Raw genomic sequence first — 19,229 nt, 5'->3', positions numbered from 1 at the left:
CTCACTCCAAATTACCCCAAATTGCTGAATAACTTGTGCTGGGTGCCACCATCCACCCTCCACATTTCAGGGTGCTCTTACAGAGCACACCTGCCTGTTTTACCTGTGATTATCAGGTGGGAGCCTACGAGGAGCAGGGAGAAGAAAGAACAATGCTGTTACTTATGGTGACTACAGGAAATTCTCAGCCTGTGCTGCACCTGGGGCCTGGGAGAACTGGGAGCCTGCCTGGGACCCATCAGAAGAGCACAGCAGACACCCAGAGCTGGATGTGTGCTCTCTGTTTCACTCTCTGCCTCCCTTCCCAATTCCCCCTGCATTATGGCTGAATTAGGGAGGGAGGTGCTGGGGAAGTGCTCTTGGCTAACTTCAGAGTACAGCCAGGCTCATTAAAACCAGCACATTTGCTGCAGCATTTCCACCAGGTTTTGAGATTGTTTTAGTAAGTGAAGTTCAGAGCAGGAAGAATACATTTTAATTTACTTTTTAGTGGCCTTGTTATAAGTATTCAATGTTAGACTGGACTTTAATATTATTTTATTGCTATATGGAGCATGAAAAAGCATGAATACACCATCTTAATAACAATGAACATATTCTTGCAGAAGCCTGAAGCTGTTAAGTACACAGCACATGCTCATTAGTACAATTTTGGAGCATGAAGAGGAAGGCAATCAAGAACCAAATGGTCACAAGCATCAACACAAAACTTCAGAGATTTTGGGTGAAGTTTTATTTCACCTCCTACTGCAGTTTCCCAGGAAAACTGTGGAGAGCAGAGCCCATGAACTGCCAGTGGGTTGAAGAGCCAAGCCTAGACTTGGACCACTAAATCATTCCCCAGCAGGTTGATTTGGGGCAGTGGTATGTAGGATTAGCATACAAATAACCATCCTTCCCATCAGAGACAGACAGGGCAAGGTTGTCACAGGTGTCAAAACTTTGATTGACATCCTAGACACCACAACAAGGTGCCTGGCCAGGATGAGAGCCCCGGGTTTGAGCTTTTCCTGGACCAGGGAGGTTTATAAACAGCACACAAAGAACAAGGACACAGGAATTCAAGATGGGTTTGCAGGCAAAGCCATTCTCATTTTAAATATTTGTCTCTACTAAGGCATTCTTCTAAATAGAGGGACCCTATACCTTTCAGTAGGATTATTCAGGCTACACCAATTCAAGGATGTAGTACACATTTGTAGGATTAGATTTAAATTTATTGTGGTATAGAGCATTCTTAAATGTATCAGATTACAGATGAAGTAAGGAAGCCAGCAAAAACCAGTGCAGAGCAGCTTGTTATGCAACTGCCCTCCTCCTCCTTAATACTTGCTATAAGGCAGACAGACATTAGGTTTATAGAGACTTCTTTGAAAAGGTTTTTTGTAAATCCAAGCATCAGATCCTAAAAAATTCTGTATTCTGTGTAAAATTTGTTTAGCACAAATTAGAGAGGGAGAAATAAAGTCTGTTCTTTATGGGTAAATGAGTTTTAAAGTTTTCTGTTGTTTTAAATTCTTGATTTTTAATACAAATTTTGAGAAAGAGTAGTGGCTCTAAACTGACCTCAGTCATGACTTCAGAAAAAAAGCCCCAAGATTTATGTAGAAACAACCATAGCCAAAAAAGATAAGGAAAGAATTCACAATGATTGCAATTTCCATCCCTAATGTGCAGCCTGTAACTCATCTCAGCTATCCCTACCTAGAAATCCTTCCTTAAAAATGTATCTAAAAGAAAAAACCAAGTTCAGCAATTGTTACTTGAACTATTGCTAAAATTTAACAGAATAATAAATTCTGTTTCTTAGAATGATCGTATTTACAGAAGTTGGTAATTATTGAAACTATTTGAATCAGCTTTAATACATATTTCCCTTTAAAGCATCTGCAAAGAAATAATATTATAAAATAGAGTGAAATAACATTTGTTTTATCCCATGGTGGATCAGTAATGCTGTTCAGTGCAGGGTTACAATACAATAAACACTGCCCACTAAACTGAAACCTGACAGACTGAGTAGACAGATATTTAGGCTTGGACACTTGTCATGAACAAAAATCAGCTTGGGTTCTCAAGCCTTTTGAACATCATATCAATATATATAAGAATATCAAGAGAGATGTGATTATTTCTGTACATTAAGTTTGTGCTTTATTAAAACAAAGGTGTGATAACAGCAATGCAAGAGCAAGGGTGCATTTACTACCTGGTGTAGGATAGTGTTTCTTAATTAGTCCAATACATCAATTACAGTATATTCACATGCACAATTTGACACGCTCACTCTCACCACCCCACTTCAAAATTCTAAAAAAGATACAATAACATGCATAATGTTCTCTGCTCTTACCTCCCATCCCCAAAATATTTTATCTTTGCACGTTGTGCAATTATCACTTTCATCTGCTATGTGCCGACATGAGATATTATAATTTTTGCAAATGAAAAGATGAAAAGCTTAAACTCCACGATTACAGAATGCCACTTCACTCAAGACCTGCTGGGGAATGTCCCAAGGAACATCATTCCAGAGACAAACACACTCTGCTCTTTATAAAATTGGTGATTTTCTGCTCATGAAAATTTCCCTGTGCTGTGTTTTGCTATGAAATAGATCAACAGGGTTCACTCTGATCCCAAAGGAAAATATCTCACAGTTAATAATTGGGATCATTGTGCTCTTTGAAAAATAGGTGCCAGATACTCTCCAGCTGCTGGCAGCTGCAGTTCTGATGTCAAATCAGAGAGATTGGACAGGAGGAGAGGGACTGGATCGTGGGTTCCTTGTACTGGCATTCCACCCCAGCATTTAGCACGAGTCTCAATTAAGTCTGCAAGTGACCATGCCAGCTGCCATGGGCTTGTCAAAATGCTTAACCACCAGCATTCACTTAAACTCAGTCTTAACTGCTTTGGAGAAGGTGAGACCATGATCATCTTGCAAGTGCCTACAGAATGTGGGATGCAGAATTCCCCCACGATTTCTACGTGTGTGTATCACACCAAACAGATGTGCAGAGATTTATGTGTGATCTGAAAGATTTAGATATGATTTGATGGAGGATACATACAGCTAAAAAAGATGCATGCTTCTAGAGATAACTTGGACAAAGGATGTAAAACTTGTAAAAAGGATTTTTGCACTTTTAAATGAAGCACCTACTGATCTCCACAGCCATTTTTAAATGTCCCAATGAGATGCAATGAGACCAGGATGTTGAAAGGCCAGTTGATTCAGGATAGTCAAGAAGCAGCTTCAGGAAAATGTAAAGTAACAGCAGCAGAATTGCATTGCAGGGAAGGAGGTGTAGAACATGCAAAGCTTTTCAGGAAGGTAGACTCATTGCTTCAGACATTCCAGTCTGAGAAACATCAAAAATTCCAGAATATTTTGACCAAAAATCCCCTAAATGTATAATTATTACTTGGATTTATTAAAAGGTCATCCATTAGCATACTGAGGAATCTATTGGGAAATTAGGCATCAAAGAAATAATGCATTTAATAATGTATTCCCAAAATATGAACTCTTAAGGACTGTGATAGTTGAGACCAGTTTCAATTGGAAACTAAGTCGCATACTGTGTGTTTTGGTTTCCAAATCCATCATGAATATACTTAACTTCAGCGAGAAATTAAAAAAAAAAAAAGCAATTTCTAAAGTCAAGAGGGCTAAAGAAGTGTTTAATATTGTTAATTCGTTTTGATTTTTACATGTTATTCAAATATTCACATCCAGAAGGAATGCTATTATCTTTTCTGGAAGACTTGAAAAATACAGTAAATAGCAAGTAACAAAATTCAGTAATAGACCTTTCCTTTTAATTACATGGTAGAGACTTGAGAGATTTTTTTGCAGTTTTCAGTGTAAAATATCCCCAAAAATTAATAAAATTTCAAACAAATAAAAGAAATAGAAATGTGTAAGTTTTTCAGAAACAGCTATGTAGCAGAAATCAGAAATTTTTAAAGGCATCTCTGTCTTAGGCTATTAGAAATAAATAGAATTTTACTACATTATGCACAGATTCTTTGCTTCACATAATGTTCTGGTCAAAAATTCAGAAATTTTCCAATTATATCTTAGATGTCAAAATCCCGTGTCACAATGTAGTTGATAATATTTATTCTTGAAGCCAATAAGTTTATTATGGATATTATTTAAAGGTTTTTCATAAGAACTACTGGTCACAAAGTCACTTTTGAGAAATTAAAAAAAAAATTAGCAAAGATGAAAATAAGAAAGTCTAATTTCTTTTAAAAGAGGTTATGGGAAATATGAAGAACTAGAGAATTGTTTTTCTTTCACCAGGAACCTTATCCCATCCTCTGGCACTGCAGAATTACTTTGGCTTCCCCAAAATCACTGCTTTTATTAAGCTTTACTGAGCTGCTCTGTACTGGCAAAACCTTTGTAATAAAATAATTTTCCATCAAAATACAGGGCAGTGTAATGAAGAGCTGTAGGACAGGCTTTAAGAGGCACGGTACTTTCATCTGAAAACTCTCCTGAAATTCTTTGAACCTTTCCAGGGGATTAATGAGGTATTTTGACAATACACGAGAAGCGTCTGGTTTTCAAGAAGCCTTATAAGAGGGAAGACTCACATTCTTGAAAATTAAACTGTGTATTTTAAGCCACTAAAAATAACACAATTATTAAAAATTTGGCAGCTCTGAAGAAAAAATACCAGCAGATAGGGGGAAACACATGGAATTGCTGAAGAGCGTCAAACTTGAGTACACACATTTCACAGCATTTCAACACGACTTAAACACCAATTTTAACAGCTTAATTGAATTTTTCTTATTAAAAGCTATCACAGATGAGCTAAAATAAGAACAAGCTAAACTAGCCAGAGTGTAACTAAATCAAAAGCATTATTCTTTACAAGTGGGGTGGATTAACCGTGCGTGTGTGCATCACTCTCCTTATCCCTTTCAACAACTGTTAAGGTGTTTGGAGGTTTTCAAAACCTTTGGCAATTAGTGGAGGAGAGAGTATTCTTGCCTTTTTTTCCCCTCTTTCCAAGACACACTAAATGGCACAATTTATGTAAATTTAGAAGAACATTCATCACACACAGCAAAATTAGAACAAATTAATCGTTGCACCTACCATTTTTTAAATTATTTTAAAATATTTTTAGGGCATATTCCTGCAAACTGCTAGTCTCCTGAATGCTTTAATGCATTGAAACAAGGCCATTAGTCTATAAATAAGGGTTCAGTTTTAAAAAGCTTTAGTGAAGAAAGTGGACCTCTAAAGCCTCACTTCCATAAATACCTCAATATTCCTGAAAACCCAGAGTGCTTAAATCTTTAAAGGTCTACCCTTATTTAATCAAGCTGGGCAAGAAACATGTTGAGGAGGCATTTTGAAAACAATTTATTACCCACTACCCATGAAAATAGCCACACTGAGTCTTTATACAAGCATTTAAGCAAGTTGATATCTTGGGTGTTTGCAGTACTGCCCGTGACATGAGAGAGGAATGAGAGCTGCTAATCAGCACCAGGCCACAAGACATGTTAAGTCTCTCTAAGCACTCCTACACAATAATTTCTTAAAATAATAATTGCCTTTAAAGTGTGAGCAGTTGTACAGGAAAAAGCCACTTCCTAAATTCTGCTCTTTTCACTCCGCACTGAAGCTAAATATTTTACAGAGGCAGCATCTTTATAATGCTAATGGATGAAATCTGTGGTCAGGACTCATTATTTATAAGATCTTCTCCAATATCCAGTTTTAGAGATTTGGCTTTTCTCAGGTTTTTCAACCAGCAAGCAGGGAAGATGAAAAAACCCAACGTGTTCTGTCCCGTTCCTCAGGAATGGGATCTACTCCTTTTCATTGCTGTTCAGTGGGACTTTGAAATTCTGCAGTATATTTGCAAATGGTATCAATACTGAGGTGGAGGGGAAAGAGTGGGGAGGAAGGATAGAATTTCTACCATCCTCCTCCCTATTCTCCATAAGGTTCTAGATGTGTTTAAGGGCAGCAATTCCACCCCAATATATTAGTTTTGTTAATCCTTTTCTTATGATCTCGCTTGCCTGGCTAGGGAAATTATGCAAAAAGTAATAAAAGTTCTAATTCAATTTCCATGTTAAGAGATGGATTTGGGGAAAAAAAAAAATATATCAGAAACCCTATTCTTTGTGTTTACTAAGAGATATGCACTCCAACATTTAGTGTCATGGAGCTGGAGTTAAAACCAGAAACGGCACAGAAAATTTAGCTGCATGAATGCCTGCTCTTCAGTAAAATGCTGCCAAAATTAAATAGGAATGAAACAGCACTTTGTAGTCATTGGTCGCTCAGCGGGGTTTGCGTAGTTAAAAACCTAAGTGAAAAGGGTGATTGACCTACATTGCAACTAGCTTAGCACAGCTGTACTTTCATATTTCTGCTGCATCCGAGGAAGCTCATTATTTAATACAACTGAGTTACGTGTAATTGTCGCTCTTTTATTTTACACTTCTAGGGGCCAGATATTCATCTCCAACGTGCATCTGGAAACGTCCACGCTGCCATGTGCAGGCAAGGCTAGGAGAAGGGGCTGCACCTGAAATTAGGAGGCTGCCCAGGGGTAGGAGAACCTCACAAATACACAGCAATCAAAGGAGCAGATGGAACAGAAAGCAAATCCCTCGGCACCCCAAAGGCAAAGGCTTTGCTGTTTCCCCATTGTTTTGAGCAGAAGCAGCCCAGAACGTGCAACCAAAGCACATTTCACACAACTCATACCTGCGGTTTAAATAAGTAATAACATTCCAGTTAACAACCAGTTTGACATGTTAACAGCCCAAGGGCTGTTAACATAATGACTGGTCATTAATGGCAGTAATGACAGATTTCAAAGGGAATATTGTGCTTGTAAATGGACACGCTGCCAGTCAGAAGAGAGGACAGAGCAGGATAGGCTGATGCATTAAGATGTCACTGTACAGCTCTGGAGGAAAAGAAGGGGAAGAAAAAAAAGTTCTTGCATATTTCACTCACTGTAAATGGACTTGAAATATTGGCGTAAACCTAAGTTCCTTAAATTAAGTCTTCACTTTCTAACCCAGGAGTGTATAAGCAGAAGACAGAAGCCTGCAGGGGAATTATACTCTGCATATCATTTTTGCAGAGTGAGTAATTTCCAGCATTGAGCCCTTTCTTTGCTGGAGTCAGTTCCCATCCTCGTTACCAGAGCGGGGCTCGCTCCTGCCGCGGCCACCCCGGCGCCGCCCGAGCCTGGCATCAATCAGGTTCCAGGGCAAAGCATCTCTCTGCTCCTCGCTTCATTAAAGATTCCTCCCATTCCCCCAGCCCCTCCCAACCCGGAGAAAAGTGGTTTAATGCAGTATAATTAGCTAATTTTACCAAAGGAGACGGCTAAAGCAAAGCAAGTTTTGAAGTCCTGAAGACACAGAGTATTTATAAGAGCTCAAAGTGGGGAGCTCAGGGCTCGGCTGCAGCACGAGAGCACGCAGCAGGGCTGAGGGAGGGTGTAGGTTTTTTGGCCAGCATCTCTAAGTGAAAGATAGTGGAAGTATTTTTGCAAACAGGCAAGGACACATTCTCACCATTTATGAACTTAAACACGATTGCTAAAACCCCCAAACTGGCTACGTGATTGCTTGTAGCATCTGTAGAATGCCTGTCCTATTGAAAGGCATAATGAACACTGAGAGACAAGTTAATAAGCATTTTACTCTTTATAGTATCGTTCAAGCCACATATCCTCTAGAGGGCACCACATAAATTAATAGGAAGCCAGAACAGTTTTATGTGCAGCGAAAACTCCCTTTATGGTTAAAAGGAAAAAAACCTCAGAAGATGGTTTGAAGCCATAATCGAACCCTAATGTGATCATTAGTACAATGCAACTTGTTCCTTAAATTCATGTCAAGTGGGCTGCTAAATATGAAAGCTTATTTGACTACAAAGCCAGAGAAAATTTAGCTAGTTTTTGCATTAGCACTAAAAAGATCACTTGTATAGGTTCACTGCATAACTAAGTAGAGAAGACGCAATGAGGCAAATGACTATCTGCAATTACCTTAGGTGCATCAGTTTGAAGTTTTGTGTAAATACCAAGTTTAAATCTATGCATTTACAAGTATCACTCAGAAAAAAAAAAAAAAAATCGTAACGAAATCTTTATCAAGACTCAATAAATCCAGAGACAAAAATCAGAAATTATAGCATTTCTCACGTACGCTGGCTTCATGTGCAAAAGTAAAAGGTATTATGTACAAAGAAATAAATGAAACACCAGTTTGAATGTGATCATGACAGACAAAAAAAAAAACAAAAAACCCCAAAAAACTCCTTTCTCTGAATCACTTAGTTTGAGTTTTAATGATCTGTTAGCAAAATATTTACTCCTGTTACACCCTCAAAGACCGGAGAGCAGGAACGTGTATGAATGTATCTGTGCTGGGGAAATGCTTTGCTCGTATCTTTACTACCACATCATTTCTGGTTTTGATTTTAAACATTTGATTTCAAAACATTAGATCTGCTGCACTAGCACTTGGGAAATTCAGTAAGCTCAAAGTCTCCAGTAAATTTGGAACTCAGATGAAACAGCCATAACAGTTCTCTTGCTCCTGCAGGCATTTGTTGTGTAAAGATTATTAAAATGGGTTTTTAAAAATTGGGATATTACTTCCCTGCACCAAACCCTCTCTGCACACACTCACCTAAAGACCACAAGCAACTTAAGTCCATGTACAACAATTCCCTTCTGTTCCAGCAGTTTTTAAAAGTGAGGTTTTGTTACCTACTACTTTGGCAGCTTTAGCACAGCGGGTTTAAGATGCAGCCTCTATGCTAAATTCCCAGCACTCTGTCTCGGGTTCAGTCCAGACCTTTAACAGGTAGCAGAATACTTTTAGCATTAAGTAGTCTAAGAATCTGAAGAACCTGATCTGCCTTTCAGTCCCAGCTCAACCAATGCACAGTGTGTTTGTGAAGGTTTTTGTTCCGCTCTTTTTTCTAGAGGTGGTTACGTGGAGAGCCAGAGTACCAAGAGATGTTAGTGCTTTAGCCTTAATTCGTGTTCCAGCCTACTCATGGTGTAAAATCTGGGAGCTGATCAGTGTGTGGGAACCTCCTATTTGGTACCTGTACTTAAGTGGAACTTGGAAGTTAAGGCATTCAAAAGGAATTTTAATTTTTCCCCAATGTATTAGCGACTTCGATGTCCCTTTAAAAGGAAAAGGTTTCACTAAAGGGGCAGATGAAGAATTCCCAGATGTTCACCTTAGCCTGGAGCAGCTAGTCTCCTTAGACCCCCTCCACAGGGAATGGAGGAAAGGTGTTACTACAGGAAATAGGTGCTTGGAATCACCCCAGAGGAGCCTTTTCTCTCTATTTACTGTGGAGAGCCCAGGGAGACTAAACTTCCCAGTTAAACTTCTATCCTGCAAAGCAGCCCTATTGACACGTGCTGTGTAGATAAACTACCCTGGTGCTGCACATCAGCTCTTAGCTATGAGTTATTCAGAATATTCAGTTATTTCAGAATGTGGATCCAGAGCAAACAAGAAGACAGAAAAGCAGGTGCAGATTTGCTATCTCTAAGAAGTGGCCACAGGTTAGCCAGCATCCCACCTGGGCCACCAGCTGGAACCAGGAGCACAGTGGATAGGAGCTCAGACTCATGGTTATTAAAAATAAAAATTGGTTATCCCGGTCCAGCTTCCAACAGCTGAGTGCCAACATTCACAAAGGCTCGAGTGCCACAAATAGAATCCCTAGGCAAACTAAGAGGACAAAAGCAAAGTGGTGAAACGTTCCTCATCTGCAGGGTTCCAGCCCTGCCCTGGAGCTGGGTGAAAAGCACAGGTCTGGTTTCAGGCTGTGACATCCCTGTGCTGCCAGGAGGAGGAGGAGGAGGGGGAGGAGGAGACCACCTGTGGGAAGCAGGGTGGAATTACCCTTCTACACCAGTACCAGCATCAGAAATTCGGCAGCCACCTCCACGACCTGGCTCTGTGTGCTGTTCAGCTCAGATTTGAATTTAATCTCCACATTTCAGTGCTTGTTTCCTCATGTCCACCAAGACTTGGCCTTGCAGCCCTGCCTGTGTGAGAGCAGCTCTGCAGGAAGGGCTGAACAGGCTCCCTGAGTTTGGCAGCGAGCGGAACGCGGCCGTGACCTACCTCAGATAGTCTCTGCGGCACAGGATCAGGTTGGCTTTGGTGTACAAGGTAGAGCCCACCTCCCCCAGGCGACAGTCACAGCAGGCACACTTCAGGCAGTCCTCATGCCAATATTTGTCCAGGGCCTTTAGAAGATATCGGTCTTTAATCTTACGGTTGCAGCCAGCACAACCTTTCGGCTTGGTGTCTGGCTGGACTGAGAGCATTTGTATACCTGAAACACAGTAAGACAAGGGAAGGCTGAAAATAGATATTCCTTCAAGTACAAAAACTCCTGCTCCCCCCACACACAGTTCATTTAGAAGTCAATGGTGTAGGTAGGATAAAATAACTTAGTCAGTCCACAGCAAACTGAAAACAAGGCTAAGATAAATTTGAGAGCAGAAACTTCCACTGCTCTAAGTTGCACGGCTTCTCTTTAACACCTCATTTACCTGGTCTCTTCGCTGAAAAGAAAGAAGATTAAAAAAAAATAACGTGAAATATTGAAACAGTACAGTTGAAAAGTCATCTAATTTCAGCCACAGTATCCAATATTTAGCAATGCAAAATTTAAATAAACCGCACATCTCCAGTACATAGCCACCCAAAAATTAAATAAACAGGATATCTATATGGCAAACATAGTATATCCATGTATTTGCACTTATTTGCACTATGCTTATAAAATATAAAAGCACTTCAGTTTTTAAAGAAGAAAGATTGGAGCTTTTAGAGGTACAGAGTAAGAATTTCTGAGAGATTTGACACAGAAATTTTGATGCTGGCAAGAGGGTGTTTTGTTTTTTAACATTTTAGCTCCTTTTAAACATATTAATGAAGCGACGAGATTTCCAAAGACTACAGTACCAGCAGCACCAGTCACAACCTGCAGTGTAAGGACCTTCTGAAAAATCTGATTTAAAACAATCTGCACAAGGTCAGAGAGGCACTAGTTTGTCAAGTAAAAAAAAACAAAAAAAAACCAAACTGCTGTCCTGCTTTCCAATCCCAGTTTTAGCCAACAGCTACTCTGGGACAGGGAGTACAGTAGTGTCCATTAAGTATATGTACACCTTTTGATGTAATAGCTGAGAGCATTTAAAAAACCATTCAAACACCTGAAACGCTGTTTAATGGACAGAACCAGTGAAAAGTGGAACACAGCTGAGTGATGTTACTCAGAGCAACACAGCCAGCTTCCAGGGATCCATTCAAAAATCAATTGCCCTCAGCTTTACAGTAAATGGGGAGAGGTCACTGCCCCAAAATGCTCACAGGCTGGTCTCTCTGGTTAGCTGCATGAACTGCCATGCCAGTGCACTCAGGCTAATTCTCTCACCTCTTAGGATAAGCAGGATAACAGCCCTGTGAATATTTCAGTGGGCATCAGACAGGCACAGGAGGGAAGGGAAGAGCCGACACGCTGTACAGTCCTACCTTACCTCAATGTTTTAAAGCCAGTGATGTCACTGCAGAAAGATGCTACTCACTAGAGAGCACCTGAATACTGCAATGAGAATTTTTCAAGGCTGGGGAATGAATGCTCTTGCCAACAAGCAAATCCTACTCCAACGTTTGGGGTTGGGAACCTTATTATTATCCAGAGGCTGGTAATAGTCACATAGAGTCTCATAGAAAAAAAGAGCAAATTCAAGAGTCCCTCACTCTACTCCCTGGAGTTAAGAAAGCTTGGCAGGGTCAGCTTCTATCAGCAGATGGTGGCTGGTGCTGTAGCACCCAGCACAGACAGGCAGGCTCAGGGAGCTGGGATGCAGATGAGTTGGGGTTTGGTTTGGTTTGGTTCACGTTGCTTTTTTGAAATGCCTCATAAGAAAAACACGATGGCCAGTGCAATCTTTGAAGCAATGGTAGAGCATGCCTTTGTGGATATTAGGGCTGCAGAGACAAGAGGCTGAGGCATCCCAGGAACCTCCCCACATGTGTGTAGAACACATGGAATTTATGTGGAGTGCAGCGACTGCACGGCCAGTTAAGTGATTTTCCAGCATTCCCAAGCTCAACTCCTAAGTCCTACCTGCAAAGCTGATTGCTGAATTAGAATCACTAATTCTTGAGACCTATGAGCACAGCAGCCTTGCTCCTCTCTTTGCAATCACACCTTGGGGTGATATATCCATTTACCTGGTGCAGGGGCTGTTCAGTGGTGTGCAGGCAGCTCTGCTAGCACACACCCCAAAGTACCCCAGCACTGCTGCTGCACAACATCTGAATCTCACGACAGAACTCTTATTTCTCTCTCACTCATAAAAATTACCAGTGCTGCCCCTCCCACCACTCCCCAATTGATGCTCATAGCTCCTCACCACGCAGAGACTCCTAAGATCTCATTCCCAAAGGGCAGGAGGGGATCCAGTGACCTGCACTGGGCTCCACAGTCTGTGGCAGAATTGGCAATGAGCACACACATTTCCTCTGGAGAAAGCACCACGAGACAAAGGCTGAGCCTTCACAGCATTTTCAATTGACAGCTGACTCCCCTGAATCCAGGGTATGTCCATAAAACAGGAAACATGACTGCAAATAAACTACTCAAAGCAGTGAAAATATCAGAGATTTTTGGTAAGAAACCTATACCAGACTGTAAAGGGAAGTCCTGCTGAAACCCTAATGCCATCACTTAGTCAAAAAGCCTTAATCTGTAGTGTTGCTTATCACACTAGAGTGTAAATACCCACTAGGTGCCAACAACAGGCTTATCCTCAGAGCCTCTCCTGGCCAACGTAGAGGACAAATGCATAAAATCAGCCAAAATTTGTATAAACTTCTTGTAACTCAGTAAGAAATAAAGTTTAGAAGCATGAAGGGCTGTTCTAGGACTTTAATCTTTAGCTGGAGGGAAACCAGAATAAACTAGGAGCTAACACAGTTAAAGGCTTTAACGAAAAAAATCTTAATGTAAAAATTTCATCGCCTGATAAGGAAGCGGGTTAGAGAGTGGAGGCTGACAGTCTCTGATCCAGGCTGATCCACTGTCCTGAGCTGTCTGAAGGGAACAAGATGCCACAGAAACACAGCCAAACAAGTGAACGTCTGAGCAGATTGCAGTAATCAAGCCTGATAATTCCCGAGGTGTATGCTGCAAACATGAGGTTATTGTATTACAAATAAAACTGCAGCTTGCACATAGCCTGCACTGCCTTTGAGATACTTGCCACATGTCATTTACACTGGTTAGCCCAAAACCTTCTTGTAGGGACAACTGCAAAGGGGCAAACACCCCATGGAAGGAATATTTGCAACCCTGCATGTCTATTTTCCTGAGGCAGAGAGAGAAGGTGGTGCTGACCCCCCACTGGCAGCATCTTCAGATTAGGGATTCTGTCTGCAGAAGCCTTTGGAGGGAAGGAAAGCTTTTCTCCTCTGGTAGATCTGATCTGTTCTCACTTTACATGCAATGAAGCTGGGTCTATTTTATTATTTAACATTCCCCAAACTATTGCTTCATTGTAAAAAAAACCCCAAGAAGTTATGGTTTTTTGGAAGTTTAGAAGGGTTCTAAACAAAGTCAAGAAGCGTTCGACATCTCTCTGAATTTAAAAATGTCCTTTTTTTCACAGGTCCTGTTTAAATCCCTTAGTTTTGACAACAGAACGTTTTATTACCTTTTTTCCCTGTATTGCATGAGCCACCCTAATGCAGATCACCTCACAGACCATCTCTCTCTCCCCTTTAACATTCCCATAAGATCCCTGTTGCAGTTGCACTTTTCAGATACATGCCTGTGTATTTTTAGCTCTCCCTTAATTTGGCAATAAGAATACCTTGCAGCTTACTGTCAGCCAGCTTTTCACAGGCTGTGGTTTAAGTACTCATTTATTTCCTAGGACATGGGAAGGGCCTTTTCAGAGGCTGACAGCACCCACAAACCCATCCAAACTGTTCTTTGCTGAAATATCAGGTGGCAGTGCACAGCACAACCTTCCTCTCCCCCTCCCCCAGGAAAGCAGAGCACTTTCAAAACATCATACGATTCCCTAAGTGCTACACCCAGGCTGGAAAAAAAAAAAAAAGAAGAAGAAGAAAAAAATCAAACCCAGCTTTCCCTTCAGTTCTGCAGAGTTCTACCCATGCTCTGCATCACAGAGCAGATCTGTTCTCAGAACTGAGAAATTTCAGTGCCTAGTCTGTCACTGTCAGACAAACCCTTTTTATTTCACCCCAATATGCTTTCAAGGTCTTCCTCTATCCTTCCCTCCACTCCCTCCCTCCCTCCACCCCCAGTCCCCAGGATACTGCACATAAACTGCAGGGCTGTGGCAGGAATAAGACGACTTCATCACCATTCACCACCTTTAGGGTTTTTGAAGGGAGAACTTAAAAACCCGAGTTGCAGGTTTTCAGATTTCTCTCAATCTCCCAAAATAAGTTCAGTGAAACTGACTCCCCTCCCTGTTTATTGTCATTATGGTGTGATGAAACACTGTCAACTGATTTGTAACTATGATTTCATGATAAAGAGGAATGGTTGCTGGAAAAAGCTAAATTAGGCTCCTGGGGAAGGCAGAGAAGCAAAAATCCATCTCACTCAAATCATCACCCTTCTCGAAAATCAAAGGGAATGAAGATTTGATGTAATGAACTATATTGTGTTAGTGATTTAGAAGTGATGTGTGAGCGGGACTAGTCCCTAATGGTGCTGAGCCTGGCATGAGACACTCAGAGCTCAGCTCTTGTTTGTGGTACAGGCAGTCCTTGGAGAAAGACTTGGATATTATGCACTGCATCTCTTACAAACTTTTAGAGATCACTCTTCCCCCCCTTTTCAGAAGCATGCACACAGTTCTGCCAAAGACAGTAGCACAAACAGCACAAAAGGACAAACTTACTTCTACTTAGGAAAAAAAATAATTGAAAAATCAGTTCAGAGCAAATTAAATATTGGGTACATCAGTCTTTAAAAGCAAACTGACAGACAACATGCAGTCAACAAGAGAGTTAGGGGTCTAGGAGAAAATAAAAAGAATACTTTTCTGGTGCTTTCCCACTTTGTAGCTTCATCCTGAAAGCATTCAGAGCTCCAGTAATTCAGGGCAACACACACAGACTCGGGGAAAAAAAAAAAAGTTGAGGTTTCAGAAGCTAAGAAACATTTCAGAACTCATATGTAGCACATCAGGAGTCGTAACTAGTTTTAGATTGGCATGTAAATTGTTCTGTGGAAAATTCTTATTGCCTCCGAGACCCTGCTATTCTGAGTTATTTGACAGTTTAAGGGAAATCATAATTAAAAAAAGAGACATAAATAATAGCCTGTGCAGTGTGGTGCACAGAAATAAGTGGAACCATTTCATTTAAACTCTGGTGAGCTTTTAATTGCCTGGATTGCATTGTGGAGCAGCCTAACGGTTGATTGCCTCCATTATGCTCTCTTGTTCTGTGCCATTCATCCGCACAGGCTCAGCTTCTGTAGTTAACACAACAAAGTAACCGCAACTCCATAACACTCGGCGCTTTTTAAAAATAAAAGTAAGGATTTCAGCACTCTGAATATAGCCTCTCCTGCATACTTTTGAGTTAATTTTCCGTGGTATATAACTAAGTTTCACCTCCTGCCCCTACTCCTACAGGGGAATCTGCTTTTTTCTTTATTATTTTTGATATTTTTTTTTTTCTTTCTAAATAAAGGATATGGGTTGGGAAGGAGGGGATGAAAAAGAAAAAAAAGGAAAGAGACGAGGTTAGGCAAAAAATAAAAATGGGAATGCAGTCCCACAGCTGGGAGCAGTGATACAGATTAAAAGAATTTGGCCAACATGGCTAGCCGATTGCCAAGAGACACCAAACAAAAGATTTCTCTTCTTCTTTCCCCCTTCTCTTTTTGAAAGCTATATTGGGCCTAAAAGCTTGTTTCTCTCTGTTCACTGGCCCAGAGCATCCCTGCAGGCTGTAGCCCCCTAAGGGACAGCACAGCAAATAGATGTACCCAGATCTCAGGGGCTGGAGCTGCTGAGCTACGTTCCTACCCCTGGCGTGTCCCCCATCTCTCTCCCCCAGCCCCCCCACCGCTCCCCCCTCCTTTTTTTTAGAGCAGTGGTGCTGGGAACCAATTTGATTCCCTTTTTCTCCAATGCAGCTGCAAGGCTCAGAGATACTGACATTTTTCCACTCTTATCAGTTTAATTACAGTTACCATGGCAGCAAAGTGCTAGTGCTTGGCAAAGGCCAACAAGAGATTTGCAAGACTGAGTTCAATTTTGATGCAGCTCACATGCAAAATAAAAAAATAAATAAGAAACATATACTCCACAACAAAGAATCCCTTTTCGGAGTTGGAACGCTCGAGCCCTTTATGCCAATTCCTTCCCGAGCATCACAGGGATGGGGAGAGGGAGGTGTCGGGGACAGCACGTCGCGATGTTTGTCGCGCCGAGCAAAGCGAGCGGGTTTAAAGCGCGGAGCTGTCCTAGGAAGCGGCGCTCGGTCCCCGCGGAGCTCCGCGCAGGCTGGCAGGACGAGGATGAGGATGGAGAGGAAGCAGAACCCCCCCCCCGCCTCCCCCGGGAGCGCACCGCCGCCTTACCAAAACTTTTCTCCTTTTTCCGCATGAGTTGATTTACGGGCGCCCGGAGAGCTCCTTCTCACCGAAGCACCAAATCCCGGCAAAAGTAGCAAACGCTTCCAGGGCTCGGGTCAAGTGAGCGGGAGCGCGGCGCGCCGCAGCGGGGGCGGGGGGCTGGGGACGGGAACGGGGACAGGGATGGGGATGGGGACAGGGATGGGGCACACCCCGAGCCGCCAGCCCCGCGCGGTGGCGAGCGACAAAGCCACATGCTCCCCTAACTCTGCCGTAAGCCTATAATCCCAGCGGTCTCTCAGCTTTGTTGTAACAAATGGCTTTGATTAAACTGTCACATGCGGCGTTAGCATACCGTATCGCGCTCGCTAGGAAGGGAGCAGGGGGGCAGAGGAGGAAAGAAAAGAGAGAAAGAGGAGAGAAGGGATACGCTGGCGGGCAGAAGTGGCGCTGCCCGTGGGCAGCCGGGCTGTCCTTGCCTCCAGCCGGCCCGGAGAGGGAGGATGGAGAGCCCGGAGCCGCATCCGAGCGCGTCCCTGCCGCCCCCGGCTCTGCCCAAAGGGTTAACCCTGCGCCGAGCCGGCTGCAAATTAAACTGCTGTACGGGGAGGCTGTGGATTAGAGCCGGGGAGTGGGAAATTAACCGGGTCCCCTGATAATTGAGAGCATGTTTCGAGAAGCTCTGGAAGAAGCAAGAATAATAATAACAATAATAACGGGCAGGGGGGTAGTGGTGGGGCTGCAATTCATTGTTAACTTTGACTGCTATTTCTCGAGACGTGCAGTCGGATGGGTTCCGCTCAGCCTCCTCTGCTTGCATGTATTTCATGTCTCATCATAAAAATAATGAAGCCTCACATGATTTAAACAAAACAGTCTCAGCAGAGCTGCAGCTCGAGTGAAAGTTGCAGTGCAGAGATGTGTGTGTGTATTGCAGCCCCGGCTTATGACTCAGAGAGGGAGAGAGAGAGAGAGAGAGTGATGCAGGCACACATACACAAATGACCCAAAGCTTATGTACACAGTTGCCTCACTTACCTTCTCAATTAAGCGATACAGGGGAGGCAGTTCAATAAGCACAGTGGCTGCTTTGTAGCTCTTCTCCTTGGAAAAGGTCAAAAAGAAGCATTGTTTGGGGAAAAAAATAAAGAGGGGGTGGGAGAGATGGGGAGGGAGATCGCTATTCTTTAAGTTTAAAATAATGAGGTCCTCAAGGATCCGCCAAGTAATTGTGTTGACCGCATCCGAGCTACAGGTGTCCTCCTTTTAGAATCTTGCAGTCCAAGGCTGTCTGTCTCCGTCCTGGCTGAAGACAACTTACCTAAAGCAGCGTGTGAGGAGCCGAGTTGAATGAAGTCAGGGCTTTATCAGCTGCAAAATGCAATCCCTTACCAGCCAGACATAATACAGCAAAAGAAAAGGTCACTCAGTTATTACTGAGCCAGCGGAGCCCAGGCAGCTCTTGTGGAAGACCACAGAGAAGCAGCTCCCTTCCGATTTAAGGCTATTTACCTCTCTCCCCCTCCACCCACCCACCCACCCTTCCTCTCCCCCCTCCTCCCTCCCGGCTCCCCCTTTCTCTCTCTCTCTCTCTCCCTCTCGCTTTCTCTCCCGTTCTGCAGCTCGCTCAAGTACAGCCGCCCTCGGAAAGTGCAAAGCAGCCAGGAGACAGATTGGGCTTTGTTGGTAATTTCCCATGGTGAAAATTTACAAGCCTGCAAGTGCAGTCAGCAAAACCACATGCATATGCTAGACACAAACACCAGGGACACACGCACACGCACACACAAGTGACCTCTGCCGAAGCGGCTCAGCATCACCTTCCCGGAGCAAAGCCCCCAGCGCTCCTCCCAAAATACTTGGCTTAAACAAAACCAGAAGTTGCCCACGCAGAAAGGAAAAAAAAAAAAAAAAAAAAGAACAACCCCAAAAAAAAAAAAAAAAAAAAAAAAAAAAAAAAAGCAGCAAGATACATATCTCTCTATTAATGAGTAATGAGGAAAAATCCCTGAAGGTGAAAACTCTGCCTGTGTCTGTGCTAGATGTGAGCTGCTCAGACAGCAGTGGGAACTCCGGAGTGAAAGTTTGCTGTGCCACCCCCGGGCCCCGCTGGCCACAGCCACCCCTCACTGCCCTGCTGGAACTGAATTCTGCACTCTGAGCCATCCCCCCGCAGCATCCCCGTCCCAGGGCTGGGGACAGATCCTTATTCTCTACCCACTGTTGGAGGGGGGAAAATAAAATAAAATATAGACACGGGGGTTGTTATAGGTGCTCAACACCCTTGGCCACAGGACAGACAGACATGCAGACACACAAGAGGTAGAGCATACTTTGATATTCAGCCACGCTCACAGAGGATTGTTTCTTCGTGTTTTATAATCAAGATGTTGAGCCTAGCCTACTGTAAATAAAGTTAAAAAAATCCAAAGCATCTTCCTCTAAGAGCCATCTGCAGTTGGAGAAAGACCAGATTAAGAATTTGTGAATACAGTTTTCAGACTTCAAAGTGAATATCTGTTGTCTGCTATTAGAAGCACCACGCTAG

The 19,229-nt window shown here is 42.6% G+C and overlaps 2 protein-coding genes across 4 annotated transcripts in view; one reads left to right on the top strand and one right to left on the bottom strand.

Moving 5' to 3' along the window:
* The window catches only part of LMO3 (LIM domain only 3), a 55,321-nt gene extending 37,156 nt beyond the window's left edge, over positions 1-18,165 (bottom strand). The window contains exons 1-3 of one of the 3 annotated variants that reach the window (XM_056482469.1): positions 18,003-18,165; positions 17,720-17,785; positions 10,165-10,378 (exon numbers count right to left, since the gene is read on the bottom strand). In XM_056482469.1, the coding sequence (XP_056338444.1) occupies positions 10,165-10,370 (206 nt within the window). In that variant the 5' untranslated portion in view covers positions 10,371-10,378; positions 17,720-17,785; positions 18,003-18,165. Of the gene's footprint in view, positions 1-10,164; positions 10,379-16,687; positions 16,918-17,719; positions 17,786-18,002 lie in introns of those variants that run through there. The other 2 variants (XM_056482470.1, XM_056482468.1) reach the window with 2 other exon arrangements.
* LOC130263814 (keratin-associated protein 16-1-like) overlaps positions 17,883-19,229 on the top strand; it is a 187,415-nt gene continuing 186,068 nt past the window's right edge. Inside the window, exons 1-2 of the mRNA XM_056511639.1 lie at positions 17,883-17,906; positions 18,304-18,367. Of these exons, the coding sequence (XP_056367614.1) occupies positions 17,883-17,906; positions 18,304-18,367 (88 nt within the window). The remainder of the gene's footprint in view (positions 17,907-18,303; positions 18,368-19,229) is intronic.

This window comes from Oenanthe melanoleuca, chromosome 1A (genome assembly GCF_029582105.1).
Source record: "Oenanthe melanoleuca isolate GR-GAL-2019-014 chromosome 1A, OMel1.0, whole genome shotgun sequence".
Taxonomy (NCBI): domain Eukaryota; kingdom Metazoa; phylum Chordata; class Aves; order Passeriformes; family Muscicapidae; genus Oenanthe; species Oenanthe melanoleuca.
The sequence above is the reverse complement of the archived record's forward strand: the minus strand, read 5'-3'. Positions and strand labels throughout refer to the sequence as shown.